Source organism: Vanacampus margaritifer, chromosome 20, assembly GCF_051991255.1.
Source record: "Vanacampus margaritifer isolate UIUO_Vmar chromosome 20, RoL_Vmar_1.0, whole genome shotgun sequence".
NCBI lineage: Eukaryota > Metazoa > Chordata > Actinopteri > Syngnathiformes > Syngnathidae > Vanacampus > Vanacampus margaritifer.
The window spans coordinates 13,466,808-13,488,636 of record NC_135451.1 but is presented as its reverse complement, the minus strand read 5'-3'; the positions used below and the strand labels follow the sequence as shown (position 1 = coordinate 13,488,636).

At 41.6% G+C, this 21,829-nt stretch overlaps 3 protein-coding genes across 9 annotated transcripts in view; 2 read left to right on the top strand and 1 right to left on the bottom strand.

Annotated features, from left to right (window-relative positions):
• The first annotated feature begins 433 nt into the window (after positions 1-433).
• zdhhc23b (zDHHC palmitoyltransferase 23b) lies at positions 434-7,033 on the top strand. Of its 5 annotated transcripts, XM_077554169.1 has the most exons (8): positions 890-933; positions 1,075-1,139; positions 1,254-1,418; positions 1,753-1,892; positions 3,498-4,097; positions 4,442-4,609; positions 4,999-5,244; positions 5,725-7,033. In XM_077554169.1, the coding sequence occupies exons 3-8, from the start codon at positions 1,314-1,316 to the stop codon at positions 5,810-5,812; spliced, it is 1,347 nt and encodes a 448-aa protein (XP_077410295.1). In that variant the 5' UTR covers positions 890-933; positions 1,075-1,139; positions 1,254-1,313; the 3' UTR covers positions 5,813-7,033. The 5 variants fall into 5 exon arrangements, with proteins under 5 accessions (XP_077410297.1, XP_077410298.1, XP_077410295.1 ...); XM_077554170.1 differs by having other exon boundaries at positions 892-1,139; positions 5,715-7,033; XM_077554171.1 differs by lacking the exons at positions 890-933; positions 1,075-1,139; positions 1,254-1,418 and adding an exon at positions 434-649.
• Positions 6,794-20,199, bottom strand: ccdc191 (coiled-coil domain containing 191). 2 transcript variants are annotated; one of them, XM_077554167.1, is made up of 17 exons: positions 19,999-20,199; positions 19,347-19,385; positions 19,019-19,154; positions 18,811-18,939; positions 18,544-18,725; positions 17,627-17,805; positions 16,847-17,006; positions 16,585-16,775; positions 15,103-15,322; positions 13,248-13,576; positions 12,503-12,588; positions 11,990-12,072; positions 11,832-11,921; positions 10,843-10,986; positions 9,508-9,660; positions 7,846-8,000; positions 6,794-7,208 (listed from the first exon to the last, which is right to left on the bottom strand). In XM_077554167.1, the coding sequence occupies exons 1-17, from the start codon at positions 20,071-20,073 to the stop codon at positions 7,067-7,069; spliced, it is 2,493 nt and encodes an 830-aa protein (XP_077410293.1). In that variant the 5' UTR covers positions 20,074-20,199; the 3' UTR covers positions 6,794-7,066. The 2 variants fall into 2 exon arrangements, with proteins under 2 accessions (XP_077410293.1, XP_077410294.1); XM_077554168.1 differs by having other exon boundaries at positions 6,795-7,208; positions 13,248-13,573.
• Positions 20,187-21,829, top strand: part of qtrt2 (queuine tRNA-ribosyltransferase accessory subunit 2) — a 17,317-nt gene continuing 15,674 nt past the window's right edge. For both annotated transcript variants that reach the window (XM_077554175.1, XM_077554174.1), the window contains exons 1-2: positions 20,187-20,956; positions 21,040-21,095. In XM_077554175.1, coding sequence (XP_077410301.1) covers positions 20,739-20,956; positions 21,040-21,095 — 274 coding nt within the window. In that variant the 5' untranslated portion in view covers positions 20,187-20,738. The remainder of the gene's footprint in view (positions 20,957-21,039; positions 21,096-21,829) is intronic.

Genomic DNA, 21,829 nt, shown 5'->3' with positions numbered 1-21,829 from the left:
AAGAAACGGATATTTCAGTTCAATAAAAATGTTTTGATTTAAAAAAAAAAGGAAGCATTTTTTTATGTGAGAAAAGCCAGAATTTTCAAAAGTTATTTTTGTAACATTAATATTTTATTTTTTAAAAATCATACAAGAAATTCAAATATACAAAAAAACTTCTTTTTTTTTATATAAGGGATTTATTTTACCAAGGGAAAAACCTATTACTAGAAAAAAATCCCAATAAAACAAATTTGACAAAAAGAATTTAGTAATTCAAAAGTTGGAATGCAATGAAAACGCTTTTTTTTTTAAGGAGAAAAAAAAATGTTCAACCACAAAATATGTATTTTTACACGCTTTGGTGACGTGGTATTTTTGTGACATAATTCATTGCGCATGCGCACATAGGCAAGTCTAACTGTGACGTCAATGATTTAGTACGTGACAAACGAGGCAAGCCAAAATAAAGAGCCGCTGAATACAACCACAACCAGATTTGAAGCCCTGCACTCAGAAGGAAACACTTATTAGAGCCCAGCTAATAATGCATTTATTAAAACTAAATAAAAGGCTTGGCTACTTCCGCCATGCGGGGCACACCGGAAACTCCGCGAGAGTAGAAATTGAACGGGAGTAGCTGACATGTAGCCAGCTCACTTTTCTGGTAAGTTTGTCTTCCACATTTTTGGGGGGCGTTATTTAAACAATAACGAACCTTAAACGCAGTATATTAACTATCGCGCTGACCAGTGGCACAACCAGGAAGTGAAAGTTCTGAATTGTTTTGAAATTTTCTGAGTCGCGTTTTGATTGGGTGACTTGTGGTAGAGATGCAGGAAGTTAACACTTTCTGGTCTGCTTGTGTGCGTGTTTTTTTGTGTGAAAATGGCTTCAAAACGTCATGTTTCATACATTTGGTATAATTTAAGTTTTTTCGTCAAGTGTAAGGTACTGTCATTGCCCCGGCTTAGAAACCACTGACTTAAAATATAACGGTTGCTATGAAAGTCTACCATAGCAACCGAAAACGCAATTTCCGCACAATTTAAAACAGTTCATTTTTGTGTGTGTGAAATCGGCCTGTTTTAGGGTTCGATCCTCATTTGGTGCCAGTGGTGGTTCTAGACCAGTTTTACTGTGTTAGCCAATCCAAGGTATTTGTCTTTAGGGCATATTCCACCCACTTCTAGCAAACATTAGTTTATCTTACCACAAGGACTGAGTTGGTGAAATGCTGTTCATTCATCTGCATTGCTGTTTGTCTGTAGTTCAAAATGGGGGAGAAAACCACATCACCTTCTATTTATGCACCGTTGTGACGGGTAACAATGAGGCAGACAAACTCAGATGATGGTGCTGAGAAAGCTGAAGAGAAGCAAGTTGAGTGCCAGCGAAAGACATTGGGAGACGTTGGTTGTCAGAGAGAAGATCCTGTGAGTGACCCAAGAAACTTAACTTAAGTCAAGTCAAAATCTAGCCCCTAATCAACCACTAAAAAGTCTCAAAGGACTTCACAGGCTTGCAGAGTTATGCACAATGTTTGTTTAAACAGCATGACAGTCCATGTAGTGAAATAATGAAGCGCTGCCGGATGTTTTTCCTCAGGAGTCAGGACCTGTTCTGCTCAGTCTTTAAATTGACAAGTTATGTTACGCCGACATTGCCGAGTTGAGCGACGTGAAAGTGACTTGAAAAACCTCTGTTGTCAATTGCCACTATATAAATAAAACCCACCTTTAGTACAACACTCCTTCTCTGCCAGCACAGCTGTCGGCCATGAGGAGAAGGCGGGACAAAGAGGAAGACGAGCGCTTGTGCTGCTGCGAGTATGTCAACAGACGTGGCCAGCGAAGCCACGTGGGGGCCTGCTGCTGCGACTGCGACGACCTGGACGAGGCCTGCGACAGGTACCATTTAGTGTTTGTGTTTGTTAAAAAATAGACCTTGAAAAAAATTGTAATATTGTGGGGCAAATTAGATCATTTTTCAAAATCGTGCACACACAAATTTGCAAGCATAAAAATGCAATATATAGAAAACACTCTACAGTATTGATAAGTGCTGTGGTTACTCATAATTAAATGTAATGCTTTTTAAAAAATGTAATAAACTACCTGTATAGTGCTACTTATTTTCTATTTAGTCATACCTTTTCTAAAAGAGTGACAATTCAGTTGACTTCATTTAGATGAGCCCATCACTCGAAGGTCATAGCCACTTTATCCACATATTGTAAACACATTCTACATGATAATTATGACACATTAGACCTTACGGTAAAATTATGACCGCAAGCCCTTCAATATCCGGAAGGTCGATCCTTATTCATGTTCCTCGGAATAGTAATTATCTAACACTTAGAACTCAGGGACAAATGGGGGCGTTTTTATTACGCTTTATTAGCTCCCTATAACGAGCGAGATTGCCGGGCGTGACGGATCGGCTGGTGGTGCGTGGGACTGCGAGGTGGCCATTTTAGTTTGTGAAACACGGGCAAACCTAACCTCAGACAATTAGGGGATTATTTAATGGCGTCTTGTTGAATGAATGTTTTAATAGCAACTGTTCCAGGGCAACCTTTTACCTTTAACAAAAAATGTCTGGTCGCTTGTATGTCAAAGCATTACTTAATATTAGGGGTGGGAATCGTTGATTCGATTCCGATTTTTGGGTCTGCGATTCGATTCCGTATCGATTTTTGATCAAGAACGAATTGATTGACAATGTTTTTTGCTTCAATCTAAAGATGTGCAAGGAATCGTAATGACTACTCCAGTCTGACTCGCTAATGTTAACTCTTTGACTGCCAGACGTTTTCAGAAAAGGGATGCCGTGGGTGCCAGCCGATTTTAAGCATTTTGACTGATCTTTCAAGGTCCATAGAAAATTATGTGTTTGGACTATGGAAACACACATACTGCCAAAACAAGACTGGACTCTCATCTTCCATCAGAAAAAAAAAAGTTTGTTTCTACCTTATTCCGTTTCTGAGTAATCAACAATAGAAAATGGTTAGTTTCACCTGTTTTGGGAAAAAAACGTCTTTTAACGTCTTTGGCACTCCATAGGATTTTACGAAACTTTATTTAACGTTTTTGGCAGTCAAAGAGCTAATTAGCGCGCTAGTCGCGGCACTTTTATCACTCAAAAGAACGTCTCCACACTGCAAAAAAACAACCTTTATTTGAATAACTTGATCGTGACTTTTTCCTTCTACTATCTAATGCGGCTACAACTTAACAGTGTATTAGACTGCGTGGAACCACACTGCCCATCAGTGGCCAAACCGGGTACAACATGAACAGCGCGCCAAATAAAGGCACACACAGACAAAGGCAAGACAGTATAAAATAATTTAAATAAAATCGATTTTGGGACATTTAAAATCGATTCTGAACCGTACTAAATGAGAATTGCGATTCTTATGAGAATCAATTTTTTTGGCCACACCCCTACTGATTATCCCCTAAAACATAGCTAGCTAATAAAAACACGTCACTATTGTTTTTCAGGTTTTTTAAGCGAGAGTCTCAAAGTCCAGAGTCCCTGTCCCGCGTGGCCGCCGACATCAGCGACCGCATCCGCGTCCCTTGGCTGCGGGGCGGCGCCCGCAGAGTGGACCTGTCCGTCGTCCCTCCTCTGGTCCTCCTTCCGGCGCTGCTGCACCTCGCCGCGTTCCACTTCCTGCTCGGCGTGGCAGTTCTGATCACTCTGCCGGGCTTGTTGCTGTGGTACTACTACTTCACCCACCGCAAAAAAGCCCGGACGCTGTTTTTTCTTAGCTTAGCGCTTTTCTCCTTGGCCTACATGTACTATATATTCGTCGTGGAAGTGGTACCACTAGGGGGCGTTGGTGGCATTCAGGTCGGCGTGATTACCGCGGGGTTCCTGCTGACCCTGCTGGGGTTGGCGAACACCAGAAGAGGCCCGGGCGTCGTGAAGCCGAACCGAGAGTGGGATCCCGTTCTCCAAGACGAGGTGGGATGGTCGCAAGAGGCGGAGCCTAGCCGGAAGAACTGGTGTCGGGTGTGCCGGGTGGTGCGGCCACCCAGGGCGGGACATTGTCGGATATGCGGGGTCTGCGTGCTGCGTCATGACCACCACTGTGTCTGGTTGGTTCCAGTTCTTATCCTTCTTTCCTCACCTTTTCTGATTTAGCTTCTCTGAATTCACAAAGGATGTTACTTGTCATCAAGCTCCTCAATTTGCTTGGTATTGTTGCCAACAGATGGCGCCAAAGCAAACCTTTTATCCTTTAGTAGCACAAAATCATGCAATGGCAACGTTATTTAGCAACTTTTAGCACCAAATCAATCTACCTTTAGCAACATCCCCTGAAATTTAGTTGACAGCACTGATCCCATCTTTGTGTCTTTTGTCTCCCCTAATGTGTGATTGATGAACGCTACCACGGAAAACTTCTTTGCATCCCCTTCTCACACGGTGGTGGGTTCAGGATCGACAGCTGCGTGGGCCGGAATAACCACCGCAGCTTCCTGTTAACGCTCCTCCTCTTCCTGTCCACATCCCTGTACGGGATCGGTTTAGCGCTGCGGAGTGCGTGCGCAGACCAAAACGTCCTAACCGCTCTGTTCTACTGCCCGGGAGTCTACCAGGAATACAGGTAAAAAGAAAATTCCTGTAGGAAGGAAGTGATGTAAAGTCAATTTGTTTCCGTTGAAAAATCATAATTAACCGTAACAGCTAATTTGTGTGTGTACGCTTATTTGTTTTGTCTCAATTACGTTGGGTGTAATTCTATTTTAAACCACTAGATGGCAATGCACTTATTGAGATAGAGTACATTTAAAAGAAGAACGAAACAGGAATATTTCATTAAAATTTGAATTTTAATAATTTTTCATTTCATCAATTGATTTGTAATATTTTTGTTTATTATGAGATAAGTTTGTTAGTTTGGGAAAACAAACTAGGAACTTCACTTGCTCGCTCTCAACTTATACCTGTGAGGGCAGGCACGCTAACCTCAAATCCATTCATGTTACTCACTAGCGCCTCCCTGTGCTTCACGTGCGCCTGGTACTGCACCGTGGTGACGTGCGGCGTCCTCCACCTATTGCTGACTCAGCTGCTCAACATCAGCTACAACGTGACGGAGCGTGAGGCGCGCGCCGCCGTCAGAGAGCGCGCTGGCCGCCGGGCCCTGTGGGGGCTGGCGGTGGACACCGGCGTCCACTCGCGGGGCCCATGCGCCAACTGGGCCGAGTTTTTGACCATGTCGGAGGAACGGACGGGCAGGTGTGTAAAGAACAGCGTCGCTATTCCGCTATTGTCCACTAGAGGACAGCATGGCGCCTTACTAGCTTGGTCAGACTTTTTTTTAGTGCTGTGATGGTGACTTCCTATAGAAAGCTGTCAATATCCTTGACATGCAACTTAATCATTAAGATTTACAAGTAGAATAACAGTCCCAAAAATTTCACTTCTGTCCTAAAAAAAAGTCTTAAGTAGAACGCGCCATTGAATCAATATAAAAACTTTATTTACTTATTTTTTCTGAAAAAAAACCAACCTTTATTTACATTCTATTTAATTTGTTTGTTTTTATGAAATACACTATTATAGAGTGCTACTTTTTTTTCCCCCTTCACCGCCTCTATTATCACACTTTCTATGCATCCACTCCCCGTAACCTTCCCTTTCCATTGCGTCCGCCTCATCTATCATCTGTCTCCTTGTTTTTTTTTGTCTTTTTACGTCTCCTCTAGTGCCATCCAGGAAGCGGAGGCGACGAGTCACGCGTGAAAGTCAGTCATTTCAACATCCATCCCGCGCTTTCGAGGCGGCATCATCACGCCCAGGTTGACGCCTGATCAGCATGTCTACCGCTGACACAAAAAGCTGCAGGTAGACAGGCCCGGTATTTTTCAGCAGCGGACAGGTACAAATATACGTTTGTTTACAGTCGAGATGGTTTGGGTTCAAATATCGGCTCAGGTGTTTTTTTGGTGTGTGTGTGTTTTTTTGCCTTTTCCTTTCACATTCTAAAAACACTTTAAGGTTCATTGAAGACCAAATGAGGGGTGGGTAAAGTCTGAGTGGCTCAGTTGTTTAATTCAACCCACTGACAATTTACATTATAGATGTCAAACTGGAGGCTACACCTCATTTAATACGGCCCACTTAAGCAAATGAAGTGTTTACTTCCTGTGTCATCCTAAATTGATTTGTTTTCATTTTGGCAGAAAATGTTCTCCATTTTTAACACACATTCCAAGAATGTCTTTCTCTAATCTTAACATGAATTCGTTTTACAGTATAAATATTTGCACGCCACTGTTTTTCTTGACTCCTGATTTCAAATTTAATTTGATGTAAAAATATGTTTTTTCTCACATAGTGTCTTGAAGCTAAATGAATTTGGCACCTCTGATTCATTATGAAGTAATATTTATAAAATGACCCATTGAGTTTGGTAAATTCAAATGTACCGTATTTAATTTTTTTTAATTTAATTTTGCTAAGCTTTTAATGTATTTAGCTCATTCAATAATTTATTGTAAATTATAAGATAAAAATGTATATGCATTTAATAATTAAAAAATATTTTTAAACAATCAGTTTGCTATTGTTGAATTAAATGTAAACATATAAATGGGACAATCATTCAATTATTTTACTTCATTTCATATACATTTTAAACTCTTATTTTTATTATTCATTTGCAAATGTCTGAGTTTACAGGATCAGTGGCAGTTTCTGGCATGTGCATTATGAACACATCTTTTTAATAAACTGCTTCTAGTTATTCAGCACAGTTGAAAAATCACAACCACGCTGCAGAAATGAACATGAAATGTAATTCACACCAAGCACTGTTTATTTAGAGGCTATTGCGACATACCTCTTGCCTTATTTTGTCATTATGATCCATATGTTATTTCCTTTAGAAAATAATGTTGGGACTTTTGACATAATACAAGAAAAAAACTGAACATGTCTTGTTCCTCAATGTCTGATGTGACCGTTGTACTGACATTGTATGGCTTTTAACGCTTATTTATTTCCCAATAAATGCTTGACGATGCGCCGTGTTGACTTTGTCCGCCGCCGGGGCTATTCACAGTGGACGTGACCAAAAAGTGGGCAGCACCTCAGTCACTTTCCTGCAAAGCCGCTCTCGCCGCTCCACGCGCTCCCGTTCCTTACGCTGCAGACGAGGGAGCAGCTTCCAGGCCTGGAAGCATCGCCGTTGCGCTACTCTGAAGTCAGAAAAGGACCAAAAAAATAATAATAATACAAGCGCTGTAAGAAATTGAATGGTTTTGGTCCTTTGACGACATCTTGATGAGATTTTATATCGGTGATTTCTCGGTCATCACAATGCACACTTTTTGCCCCTTGGTTCAAAAATATTGACCCAACGTGCTGGGTCAAATCCTCAACCCACTGAGCCTGGGTATAAATAACCCAGCATTGGTTGGGTTAGCTACTTCCTCCACTTTTTGGTTACATTTGACCCAGTTGATTTTTTAGAGCGTATTACCATAATGCTCAGCACCAATAAACAACCATAAAAATGAGAGATTGTTCATTTCTTTGTTAGTGAGCAAACACATAATAATAATAATAATAATAATGACCCCCCCCCACTGTATGGCCCACACACCATTCTTTATGACTGCTAGTTTGCATTATGCAAATGCGTTTCATCCAACTACATTGTTATGATGGCACACGGCCAACCTAATTGGCCGCATCGAAGCTGGAATCACCGGCGAATAAATGCGTTTTTTTTTATTCCAAACTCATTTATCATCATCAGGCGCTGACACTTCACTGCTTTTCTGACTAACTACAAACTTTGCAGAGTTCCAGGTGAAAGCGCCGCATCCAGACCTGTTGTCGTGCCCTTCGGCCATCTGCTGATGTTCCAGCGCCAGCCTCTTCTGCTGGGTCACGTGGTCCAACAGGGCCCGTAGGAACTTCCTCAGCGTGTGGGCGCGAACAAAGATATCCGCCTGCGCCTCCTGAAGTAACCGCTGGTCTTCCAGCTACCGTGGAGGTAGAAAAATGGGATTATCTCTCACACGCGTACAGTACATAATGCTAATATATTCTTTATCCTCTGCGAAGACCAACTAATAACACTGATCATTGTTAAGTAATTTCTCACAGATAAATACCAATATGCCACACTTGATTTCTATAAATCTAATCTATTGTTTACATTTTCAAATGATCACTTCTACAACATTCCTAGAAAATCACAATGCCCCATCCATGGTGAGCTATTTTTTGGAACAGGCCTGTGCACTACTCATGTGGTCCTAAGGGGGGCTACCTGGTGCCCATGGTGACCCTTGAACTAAGACAAATTAAGATAATAGCGTTCAAACATTCTCCCCCCAAAAACATGCACACAAAAAAAGAAATCTCTTCGTTGTAAAGTTAAAGTGGAAGTCAACCTTATACATTTCTTGACAATGATATGTGACCTAAACATGACATTGCGATTAATATTACATTTGTGGAATATGAAGCAAAATCCAGCCGTTTTTATCCATCTCAGGAGGCGGCCATTTTGCCACTTGATAGGTAACAACCAATCACAGCTCAGCTTTAGAAAACAGGTGAGCTGTGATTGGTGGTTGCTTAACTCATATTCCACTAACACACTATCAGCCAGAATACTATATTTAGACTAGTGAGGCTGAAAAAAAAAATGGGGGGGGGGGGGGTTGTGTTGACCTCCCCTTTAAACAAATACTAAAGGAAATTATCATCAGTAAAACATATTTTTACTGTTGTAAACATTTAACTCTTTGACTGCCAAAAACGTTAAATAACGTTTAGTAAAATCCTATGGAGGAGTGCCAAAGACGTTAAAAGACGTTTGTTTCAAAACAGAGGTGAAACTAACCATTTTCTATTGTTGATTACTGAAAAACGGAATAATGTAGAAACAAACTTTTTTTTTCTGATGAAAGATGAGAGTTCAATCTTTCATTTGGTAGTATGTGTGTTTCCATAGTCCAAACACATAATTTTCTGTGGACTTTGAAATATCAGTCAAAAGATCAGTCAAAATGTTTAAATCGGCTGGCACCCACGGCATCCCTTTTCTGAAAACGTCTGGCAGTCAAAGTTAAGAGACAAAGAACAAATAAGTTATTTTATTCATTCCATTAATTAATTAATCTGTTATTGGATTGTTACCATTGAATTGAATCAAAAAGTATGACAAAACTGTCTTCAACTACTTCAATTCAAAATGGCCGTTTAAGGTATTAGGGCTGACTAGACTGTGTACATAATGTGTAAAGTGTCCGTATCTGGCTTCACTTTTATTACCATTCCGCAGCGTCTAATGCTTTCGAAATTGTGTGGAAGTTAAGTGATAAAGGCTGAACTTGTATTAAGCAGAAAGTCCAAGCAGAGCTTATTTTCTCACACAGGAAACATAATATGGAGTGCAGGCAGCGTGGAGATTAGTCACTGCCAGAGGATGGACCGCTGCAGCCTGATTGAGTGTGTGTGTGTGTGTGTGTGTGTACGCACTCTCTTCCAGTAGCTTAAGCTCCTCCGGAGTAGAAGTCTCTGGTGCAGTCGGTCAGCGCAAGCTTCCTTCTCAGACAGAACCTCTCTCGCCGCCTGGCGCCATCGCAGAACGCATCGCCTCAGGAGGGAGTCCGAGTAATGACTGTCGGCCAGCTGGCGGCCGGTAAAAAGGAGGCAGGCAGAAACAATGGAAGGGTATGAAATATCGTCATCTTGTGAGAGACTTCTGGAGGAAATGCACGTACGGTGAACACAATTAGAAACGCAACACTTTTTTTTTTTTTTTTTGCGCCACAGGAGCTTAACTCAAATATGCAACACACAAAAGGCATATTTCTTTCAAATAGTGAACACTTCTTCTTTGCCAGTACACAGGTGTGGCGTACCAAAAATGATTAGACACCATTATGTGCCATAGGGCACTCTAAAATGCATGTTTACAATATCATTTATTTTCTAAAAAATATATATTTAATATTACAATGCGACGCATTACAGCTTCAATTGGGCATAATAATTATTTATTTATTTTTTTATAACAAGTAGCAAAACAATAAAAGCAATGAGCGATAGCGGTAAAGAAAATATGACTGTATGTGATTTTTACAATTAACTCTTTGACTGCCAAAAACGTTAAATGACGTTTAGTAAAAACCTACGGAGGAGCGCCAAAGACGTTAAACCAGAATTATTAGAATTTTTAGAATTGTTGATTATGAGTACATTAATAAAATACCGTTTTTTTTAAATATTAATTAAATATAATTAATTAAATTAAATATAATTTCAATATAATTTAATATATATATATTTAACAAAAATAATTATAACCTTTCTGATTTCTCACCAATATTTAGTTATCACTTGTAGTCGGAGGAGATACTCCGCATGAATAATAATGACACGCATATGCATAATTAAGGATCACAAAATAAGAATTCCCAGCAAATCATTTCAAGTTCACAATTTGATTAACATTATAATCGCGCGGGAACAGACGCCTAAACGGGCTTTTTAGTCGCGAGATAAGATTATCTCCAAAAGAGCCCCCCACCAAACATGCAGTCTACTTTTGAAGAACAGATGCGTCACTTGTTTGCCTTCCAGCGAACACGCACGCATGAACGGGGGTGCTGCATGTGAATTTCAAATTTCATGTCCGACCGGGCGAGGATTTTATTATTCAAATGGGTGTTGTGTCTAATTGGAAGTTGGAGGTCAGAAATCTTCTGATGTGCCGAATAAGATGAGAGCTTCCAACTTAAATCAGCAAGGGGTTAGTGGACTGCCAATCACAAAAAATAAATAAAAAAATAGAAATAGGGAGTCAGTTACCTCTTCGCTGGCGTGCTTGAGCTCCATTAGGCGTTTCCATGGCACCAGGCCTCGGCGCCGAAGCACTTTTCTGTCGTGGTGGTGACGGGCCCGATCCAGGAGTTGCTGCTCAAGTTTAATTTCCTTCAGCTTCTCCTCTTTTTTCTACACCGCAAGGCAGTAGGGAGGCAGCAGAGTGATGTTTTGGGGGCTGGAAGTACGTGGAATGAGATGCTATAAGCCACCTTAAGGGTGCCTGAAGGTGCCAAAATGAAATAAGCGAAGTTTCCAACTGAGCGGGTTCCTGCCGTGGTAGGAAATGAAGAAAAGCCATTCTCATGTGGGCTTTATCCCCTGACCTCAACCCTATTGAGAACCCTAGGAGACTTTTGAACTGCTGTGCATAGTAATTTGGGGCACTTTATTGTGAGTACTTTAGCGTGTGTGTGTGTGTGTGGGGGGGGGGGGTGTACTGTTCCATTGTAATTGGTTCAATAAAATCCAGATTATTGTTGAAGCTATAAAAAAAAAAAAAATCACTGTAAATCCTATTTATCTTACAGGAAAATGAACTATTGCTAATCATTTGGAACCGGGTAGCGCCAATTCTGGTTCGCGGTGGAATTCTTTCATTTGTTTTTGCGATATTAGTTGATTAATTCACTGACCTATGACCTCACTTGTAGGCCATGAATTTAAGATAATGAACCGAAAACCTTGTTGTAACCTCAAAACCGTGCACGCCGCGTCCGTGGTAAACCGAGAACCACCTGTGATTAGTTGTTTCGTTACGGCAGTTATAAAAAGTCTACACACCCCTGCGCCAATGTAGGTTTTAGTGATGTAAAAAAAAAAAAAAAAAAAAGAGATCAAGAAATCATTTAAAAAAAAATTGTTAACACGGCCTATAACCTGCGATTGGGGAAAAAAGAAAAAAAAAGATTATCGAGAGGAGAAGTAAAAATAAATCACTTAGATAATGTGGTTGGCCCCGCCCCCAAACATCTCACCATCCGGACCAGCCTCCTCTCCTGCTGCTTCTGGGCTTTCTCCTCCTCCTCCTCTCTCAGTTTCTTCTCCTCGGCAGCCTTCATCTCCGCCTGAATGCAACAAGCCTGCATGATAAGCAATTAAACAGTCCCGTGTTCGACTCGTGCCTCACTCGCACCTTTTTTTCCTCTTCCTTCACCCTCTTGAGTTCCTCAGCTTGCTTCTTCCGCTCGGCGCGGACGTGGGCTCGCTGCTCCATGGCTGAGAACACAGATGTCGTGACGCTAATTAAGGTTATTGTTTATAGTTAACAAAAAGTGATGAAAATTGAAAAACGTTTTTTTGTTAATCAATTGAAAAAAAAATGCTTTTAAAAAGTGAAAACTAAGTGAAATTACATCTTGTGTTTATAAACTAATTGAGACCAACTATAATTGTCTTTCTGGGTTCAAAGGTCAGTCGTTTGAGAATTAATACTCCTTGTATTAAAAATAAATAAATACAAAAACTAATCAAAAGTGAACTAAAATAAAGCATTTCCGAAAAATTGAAAACCAAGAAAACGACTCTGAAAACAAATGAAACCTAACTGAATAAAAATCCCAAACTATTCGAACCCCGATGATAATACATCCCATTGAGACACGTCGTCTGTAGTATGTGACTGTCATGCAATTTTCTGAGGACAGACCTGAGATGATTGGGCATGTCTGTAGCTTGACTTTTTGCCCCGGGGGTGGACGAGGCCCGTCGGGTTCTGCTGCTTCAGCCGGCACTCTGCAACAACAGCAAGCTTATTGGAGACGTGACATGATTACCTTTGCTTCGTTCCAAGCCGGAGATGTTCTGAAAGGTCCGCACTGTCGAGAATCGATCTTAAGCTGTAGGAATTTGGCCCCCGTGTTAGTGAGACTCCGTTTTCTGTCACGGCTTAACTGTTGGGTGGACTGAAATTCCAATTTCCTACTCAAGGAAGCGCGGGGCCTTGGCCAGGTCTCGAACCCACATCAATTATGCGGTTTGGTTTCTGGTCATAAGTCTTCCCGAGGCAAAGTGGCAACCTGGATGGTGATGCATCACTCGTTTTTTTGGAGCCGCCAGGGACTCTTTGACTGCCAAAAACGTTAAATAACGTTTAGTAAAATCCTATGGAGGAGTGCCAAAGACGTTAAAAGACGTTTTTTTCAAAACAGGTGAAACTAACCATTTTCTATTGTTGATTACTCAAAAACGGAATAAGGTAGAAACAAACTTTTTTTTTTCTGATGGAAGATGACAGTCCAATCTTTTTTTGGCAGTATGTGTGTTTCCATAGTCCAAACACATAATTTTCTATGGACCTTGAAAGATCAGTCAAAATGCTTAAAATCGGCTGGCACCCACGGCATCCCTTTTCTGAAAACGTCTGGCAGTCAAAGAGTTAAAAAAAATCCTACCTTGTCTGTGGCATCTGTCTGGAGGCAGCAGTCTTTTGCACCTCCAGCTTCCAGGCGGACATGACCTTGTCCCGCTTGAGTTGTGCGATCTCCTCCTCTTGTTCCTTGAGCTGATTCTTCTGCTGCAGGATGATCTTCTTCTGGGCGGCGTGGCGGTTTTCAAAGCGACTCCCGCGCGAGGGTTCCGTCTTTGGGTCGTTTTGGTCGCCGGCGTTTTCGGCCTTGATTGCGTCCTCGTCTCCGGGCTGGGCCTCCGCGGTGGCATCCTTGAATTGCACCCGAGTTACTTTACGATGGCGCTTCTTGACGGGCTTCTGGGGATCATCCTGCTGGTCACGACAAAGAGACGTACGCAAAAATAAAACTGCCCTTTTCTGTTGGCTTAAAGGGGTAGTCGAACCCCCCCCGCCCCCCAAAAAAAAAATATCTTTGACAATTATATGTTATATGTGACCTCACTAGACTAAACATGACATTGTGATTAATATTACATTTGTGGAATATGATGTATGAGGCAAAATCCAGCCATTTTTATCCATCTCAGGGGGCGGCCATTTTGCCACTTGCTGTCGACTGAAGCTGACATCAATGTTGCTCAGATCTCAGGTAACAGCCAATCACAGCGCAGCTTCAGAAAACAGGTGAGCTGTGATTGGTCGTTGCCTGAGCCCTGAGCAACTGTGATGTCATCTTCAGTCGACAACAAGTGGTAAAATGGCCGCCTCGTGAGATGATAAAAACTGCTAGATTTTGTTGCGTAACTCATATTCCACAAATGTAATATTTATCAGAATGTCATGTTTAGGACTATTGAGGTCAAATTGTCCACCACTTTAAGAGGGTGTTGAACCCTTTATCTCATTCACTCCCAGACTGTTTCACTGAAGCAACCCACTTTGCTCCTGGCTGTTTTACTGGATTTTGACTGATTTTGCAAGGCCCACAGAATATTGTGTTCTATTGCCTACCTACCAAAAGAAAGAATTAGAGTCTCTTCTTTCATCAGGAAAAAAAAAGTGTATTTCTATCTGTTCCCACTGTGCAGGAATTAGCATTAGAATATAGCCAAGTTTCATCATTATTCACAAATCTCTTTAGAACTGTGGGTAAATGAGCTTGTTTGCAACATGACCCTGGTTGATCTCTTATACTCTGCTGCCACCTGCTGGCCGTTTTTGTAATTACTACCATTGCTTCACCCGTTGGCTGCATCAAAGCCTTCTGTATGCTCTAGCATAAAAACAACAACAACATAAAAAACATATAAATACGTCTTTGGGACACCCACATTTTTATTATTTTTTTTTTAGGATTGGGCATCTTCCCAACTTTTATTGGGCTCTGAATCGTCCAAAATCTTTTGGCATAAAACGTTCACAAGTTCCATTCACTAGAACCGTGTTAAACTACAACTATCACCATTGTACACTCTCACTCCTCCATTACTTTATCGGCCCTCTGCACCCAAAGTCCCCCCAGCTCACAATCCGCACAGATAACCGGCACAAACCTGATTATGAGCGCAAACCTCCACACTGACCTCTACACCGTCTAACTTCATCTCCCGCTCGCCGCTTCCTTATGTCCCCCGAGCTCTGTTCCTCCATCCTTCGCACCTCCTATTTCCCATACCGGAGCCGTATTTCCATCCGCTCCGTACGCACATCCTGCCCTCAATATACACACCTCACCTCATAAGCCGCTTTCAGAGTTGAAGAAAATGGTGCGCTTGATGCATTTTGGGTCATCTGGGGCAAGGTTAGATAGAAGGTGCGTGCTGCTAACATAGTGGATTATATTGACAAAAGTGTTTGGACAAAATGCCCATTACGGTTATTTTATCAGTGGTTTGTACCTTTCCCGTGCGGTCAGGCGGGTCATTGGTCAGCGTCTCCGGGGGTTTGAAGTGGCCCGACGTGGCCGCGTTGATCAGGGCGATCATCTTGCGCCGGGTCTCCTGCTGTTGGGCCACCAGCTCGCGTTTGTCGCGCTCCTGCCGGGACCACAGATGCCACTCGTGCAGGCATCGCCGCTGCAACCGCCTGCGGTCGCTTTCCTCGGCCATCTTGTGTTGTCTGGAGGAAGGTGATACAAATTCATGATTTGGGCAAAAGTATTGGGACAATTAAAGGAGCTATAGAGTTGGTATTCCCAAGAATGTTACTTCAATCTGATCAAACTGAAGTATCTTCAGTACACAGCTCAAAAAATGGCAGCCATCTTCAGCCCACCCAAATCCAATCTTCAATCAAATCTGCTGGGTCACAATAATTGGGTAAAAATAACCTAATATGCTCTAACTCCATAGGTACCCAGTGAATGGGTTAGGAAAACAACATTTTTTAGTTTCTTCCCCAAACTAATTAACTGATGACCCCCGTCTGACATTGTACTCTTGGGTCAAAAAGGAACAATCCACAACTTGGGTCAATTTCACCGATCTTGCTGAAAAATTGAGTTGTTTTGTACCCAACAGCGCCCCCCCCCCCCCCCCAAAAAAAAAAAACAACAACCCCAAAACAATGTGGTGGTTTGATACAAAACAACCCAGAAAGTAGAGTAAAGCAGACATTCAATTTTTGACCCAAATTGGGTCAACTCAGCATTTTTTAATGTGTTGGCCAAACGAATTAATTGTTCCCATAATGATCCTGCCTGAAATTACACTGTAGTAAAAATAACCCAATTTGGGTTAAAAGGGACCAATCCACAATTTAGGTCAGTTTCAATGATTTTTCAGAAAATTTTGGTCATTTTGTGTCAAACAGCCCAAAAATTTGGTTGTTTGATATCAAACAACCCCCCAAATTGGGTTGTTTGGTACAAAACAACCCAGAAAGTTGGGTTGAACTGACCCAAACAGTCATATTGGGTTAACTCAGCATTTTTAGTGTGTTCCCCAAACTAATTAATTGATTCCAAAATGACCCTGTCTGAAATTACTCTAAAACACTGTGGTAAAAAAAAAGAAGCAAATTTGGATAAAAAAGGGACCGATCCACAACTTGAGTCAATGTCACCCAACTTTCTGAAAAATTTAGTTTTGTACCAAACATCCCCCAAAATTGGGTCTTACAAAATAACCCAAAAATTGTTTAGTACAAAGCAATTCAGAAAGTTGGGTCAAATTGATCCAAGCAGTGGGACGGTCTCCTTTTGACCAAATTGGGTTATATATATTTGACCCAACTGTTTTCAGAATGTATTAATTGCTTACATACTTCCTTGACACCAACTACAGTTTTTTTCTATTTAGACATGGCTCTGGCGACATCTATGATCTTAAGAAACAGCAAAAAAAAAAAAGTCAATTGGTTCCGCCATTTTTTTAAAGTGCCTGTTTTCAGTGCGGAGCTCCTCCTCGGTCCTCGACACCTCCCGCTGACTCCTTCCCGCCCACATGACGGCGCGCCACGTGCGCCAGGCCCCGAGCTGCCTCCTCCAGTCACACAGCGCCTTGGCCTTACCCACACGCAGCCTCTGCTCCATCACCACCGAGTACCAACGTGAGAAATGGCTCTGCAGACACTGCCACGCCAACGGTAAACACGCAGAAAGCCCCCCGCGCGCCCCCCACGAAGGCATCATCGCTCACTCACCTTCAGGTTATGCAGGTGAACAAAGATTTCCAGTTTCTTTTCTCGGCGCCGTTGCACATTATCCTCTGGCGGCGGCTGCTGCTGCTGCTGCTGCTGCATCATGGGAGATGAAGGAGCTAGCTGGAGGCTTTTGGCCGACCATTGGCTTTCCAGTCTTTCCCTGTGAAAGCGACAGAGTGAGCGGGGGAAAAAAAATCGCAAAGGCAGATTGATTTCATGCTAAATGCTAGCAGCCGGTATGCTAACGTCTATCAATATAGAAAATAGTAGGGAATTTGCTAAGTTTGACATCTTTGCCAGTCGTTGGGTAATATTTGAAATGACATTTGATAAATTGTTAATATACAAAGGGTTGCTGACATTGGGCAACATGGTGACATTTTAATGACTTTTTTGTTGTTGTAATGCTTGTTGACACAAGGGCTCTTATGGGCATCATTTAATTTCGCAATACCGTGTAATTCACATTCATTCCAACATGGAGTGGCTCCTTAACTGAATACTTTTTTTAGTTCCCGTCACAGTCACTTGATACCAAAGGCGGGCGTCATCTGCTTTTTATCAATTCCTTCAGGTTTCGGTCCGTTTCGGGCTATTCTAACAAATCTTCAAAGCTCAATTCACGACTTCAACTGTGTGGTCACGATCACACCAACTGGGTGAGGTGAAAAATGTATTTATTATTTTACTTGATTATTTCTTTTGACTTTACTAATTTTGTTTTGTTTGACTTATTTGACCTCAATTTGACTTTTCGATTGAAGTCATTCATTTCATTACCTATGCCTGAGTCGCTGTTCCAGTCCTCTCCTCTCCTCCCTCTGCCGCCGCATCCTGACAATCTCCTGCTGCACTCTATCCTGCTGCCTCCTCCTGGCATCCTGCTTCTTCTTCTCTTCCTGCTCCTCCTCTCGCCTCTTCTTGGCCTCCTCCTCACTGTAGGCTCTGTTCTCACGCACCTTTTTTTTTTTTTTAGGCACAAACGATGTAATTAATAAACCAAAAGGCTTTGCACTAAGAATTCAACTATCAAATATTTTGTATAAATATTTTGCCAACTATCCCATAGACAGGGATGTGATTTTTCCGCTAATTCGCGGAATTCCGCTTTTTTATCTCCCCCCCTCCCAAAAAAAAAATCAGATTTTTTTTTTTTTTTTTTTTTAGTACTGTAGTTCATTGTGTATGCACATGACTCCGACAGATAACATCTTCTGCTATAACAAAGACATTTGTGGTATGCTCTAATATGAGTTACTTTACATTTGGTCATGATACAATTATTTGTTCATGAAATTTGAACTCTTCAACATTATTTATGTGTTAATTTAGTAATCACATTAGTTAGATATGATGATATTCTCAGTGATAGTTTTTAAAAGCAAAGGCAGTCCAATGTTTTTGAATGTGACTGATTTTGAGTTGACTAAAACTGCCATTTTATATAAATTTTCAGATAATTTCACTTTGGTCAAATCACATCCCTGCATAGATTAATCAAGTAATTGGATACAAATTTAATCCGATCAAAAACAATGTGCAAATTATTTTTGTTCAATTGTGGTCCCCTTCAAATTATACTGTAGTATCTGTGACTTTAAGTGTGTATGGACTTAAAAGGCGGAACCTGGCCTGGTGAGTGACATGGGCGTCCGTGTGGAATTTTTTTTTTACAATCAACATCGTTTGCCATTTGCCTGCTGGTGACGCATCTCCATGGTGACGACGGGGTCCGTGAAGGTCCTGCTAGTTCCGCCGCCGCCGTCCGCCGCCAGCTTCTCCATCATCCCTCCGTCCAACATTTCCTGTTTCTTCAGGTCTTGCAGGAAGTTGTCGACGGCATGGTGCTCCTCCTCCTTGGCCAGGTGGTCGTACAGATCTAAATGGGCCATAAGCATGCTTTTTTTTTTTTTCACCACAAATGGCACCAGTAGCTCAGTTAAGATTGTTAATGAGCATTTTACCATCAAAGTTGTCGTATTTGATGCCAGGGGGCGGCGGTGTGGCCGGGCTGCCCTTATCACACGTCAGGCCGTGTGTCTCCAGCTCGGGCTTCCACGTGTTGTCCAGCCAGTCTCCCAACAGTGCCTGAGCTGTGACACCCCAGCGCATTATTAGCACATCCCTTCACCTTTAAAAAAAAAAATAATAATAATAATTTTTTAACCCTACCTTCGGCACAGGCATCATCATGATCCTTCAGATGCTCCCAGCTCCGCAAGGCCACGGCCAGGCTTTTGCTTCCCGTCTGAGTTCTCCTGGGGAAGAAGACCTCGGACAGGGCGAACTCCGAGGCCTTCTCCACTTGCTGGCAAAAGTGGAAAGTGAGTGAACTGAATAAAGTTGGGAACGTGGCCATCTGCAAGCTATGCTGATGTAAACAGTCTAAATACTTTAGTGTAGCTCAATAGCCATCCCTCTTAATTGCACTGCTTGTTGCAGCACTATACAAATGCCGAGCCGTAACATATAATCAAGCTGCAAAATAAGAGCTGCCCACCTTCCTCCAGTGATCGATGTCCTCTTTGCTTGCATGCTTCTGCGATGGAAGCAAAAATAAATCTAGTTTAAGCGTGTTGACCAGCAAAATACATTATTTAATTATTTTTTATTATTATTGTAATTTATAGGTAAAAATATTTGCAGTGGACAAAAGTTGAGCCTGACAAAGAATAACAGTTTTTTTTTTTTTTTTTACAAATAATTGACACTCCCCTAGTATCAGCACAACTTTCAATCAACTAGTCCACATTTCATCAAACTTGTTGGTAGGTTTTACAAACTTTGGTTTGGGGCCCAAAATGAGTTACTCGTCCATTTACATAGGGTCGCCCACTGTCAAAGTTTGAAAAGCTGTAAACTCTGGGTCTGGCTTGAGGCGAAAACCTTTGCCTGCTTAACTTGTTGCGAAAAAGATCACGAACACCTCGGGCCAATGTCACCGGATTAAGTCCAAAGAAGGCTTAGCTCGTCGCTTCAAATCAGCAGGTTAGATGGAAAAAAAAATCATAAATGTCCATATGTCACAATAATTCAATTTAATAATCCTTTAGGGTTTATTTGATAGATTATAGAATGTGTTGAGGAGCATTTATGATTTTAAAAATGGTGTTCATATGAGGTTTACTGAGTATGGAGGACAGGGCACATACCTTGGATCCAGTCTTGCCAATGCTCTTCCTACACTTGAACAAGCGAGGAGGCTCAGGGCCCGGTAATGCGGCCATCTATTAATAAGATACAATACAGTAATATATTACATATGGCAGTATTGTCTTTGAAATACCATCGGTAGTGTAAAGAAAAGTCGAGTTCTATCATTAAAAAAAAAAAAGTCAAAACAAAAAGTAACAAATCCATTAACAAAGGATTGTGGGTAATGTAGTTATGTGTTATGTTTTGTCGCGACAGAAATGTATGATTCGACTCTGTTTTCCACAATGCACTTGGGCGTTTAGGCGTCCCTTTGGTAACCTTGGAAACTAAGTTAAGACCCGCGAAATGTAAAAGAAATATATTAAAACTAAATAAACCTAAGAGCAGTTCTAAATTAATTATCACGGCTTTCAAGCCGCGTGAGAGTTAAAAAGCGGTAATAATGATTGTTATTTTAATATTTTACGCGACTTGTTGAAGTCGCTTGATGATGACATCACAACTCAGCGCCTTGTACTACAGCCTGTAGTTTCCTGACTAAACGTTAGTAAAAGGCTGCACACTGCAGCTCAATTCCATTTTTTTTGCATGCAGTGTGCGCAGTAAAATTCCGATTTTTTTTCTGCGTAAATATTTTGGGAAATCATAACTTTCCGTGGCGAAAGAAGGACGCAGAAGACCCAGCGTTACTAGCTAAGTTGCTAATTCACGTGCTTCGCGAAAGCTCATTAGCCGCATGGCTGTTAGCAAGATAAAGCTAGAGTTGTCTCGGGTTATCCAGGGAGGAAGCCGCCTGGGTGTACTGAAGGGGCTCGGCAGGACGGGGCAGCACTCCCTGGAGGTACCGGGCTGTCTGCTGTACACACACTGCGGTGCAGTCCCTCACCTGACCCAGGATACGCTACACACCCTGGGCAAGCTTCCCTCTGTCACTCAAGTCTCACTTGACCATTTGTAAGCCATTCGCATCAACATTATATTCCATTCGTTATACACATAGTGCTCTATGAATCATATCTGTTTTCATTTTCTTCCAGAGCAGAGCACCAAGAGGTGTTGGAAGACTTCAAGGACGGATTTAAGAAGTTTTCTGGTACTTTAAAGAGGGATAGCAATATTTTAATGACTCACAAACAAATGTGACTGATTGCTACTAGCTTTTCATTTATGTGTGACCAGTATTTGTTCGATTCCAAAGCCGTGTCTAAATGGGATAGTACAGTAATTGGTGTCAAGGAAGTCCTGAGTTGTCAATTGAGAGACAAGCTTTGTATGCCCGTGGAAGAGCTAATGTTCACAATTTAAAAGTTAAACGATCTGTTAATGTTAGTACAGTTAGTTTTTAATCATGTCACATATGTGCCCGTTTAAAGTCCCCAAACCTTTTTTTTTTTTGTCCCGAAGCTTCAAAAATATAAAGGACAATTTCAACTATCGTGTCAACTGCGATATCTTATTTGACTGTGTTGCGCATCAGTCATGTCAGAATAATTGCATCTGAAAACTTGCTGTGTTGCCATAAAGCGATAACAAAACGTCTCGGGTGAAAGATGGGATGCACTTATGCCAGCTTAATTTTGACAGATAACTTGGAAATGCTGTACGATAGGTTACCGGTAATAATTGATGGCACGCATACAATTTTGGGACCTTGGACTATTCTCCTCGACCCTTCTAAACATTTTCATGGGCTGTCTGCGGTTCGTGCGGTTACAATTCATGTGATTTTGTCCTTGAAGTTAGAGGCTGAATACGGCCTATTGAGGAGCTTGTGTACTGTTTTGTTTTGAGTTTTTTTTTTAAAATAGAAATGGCCTGCTGTCATGA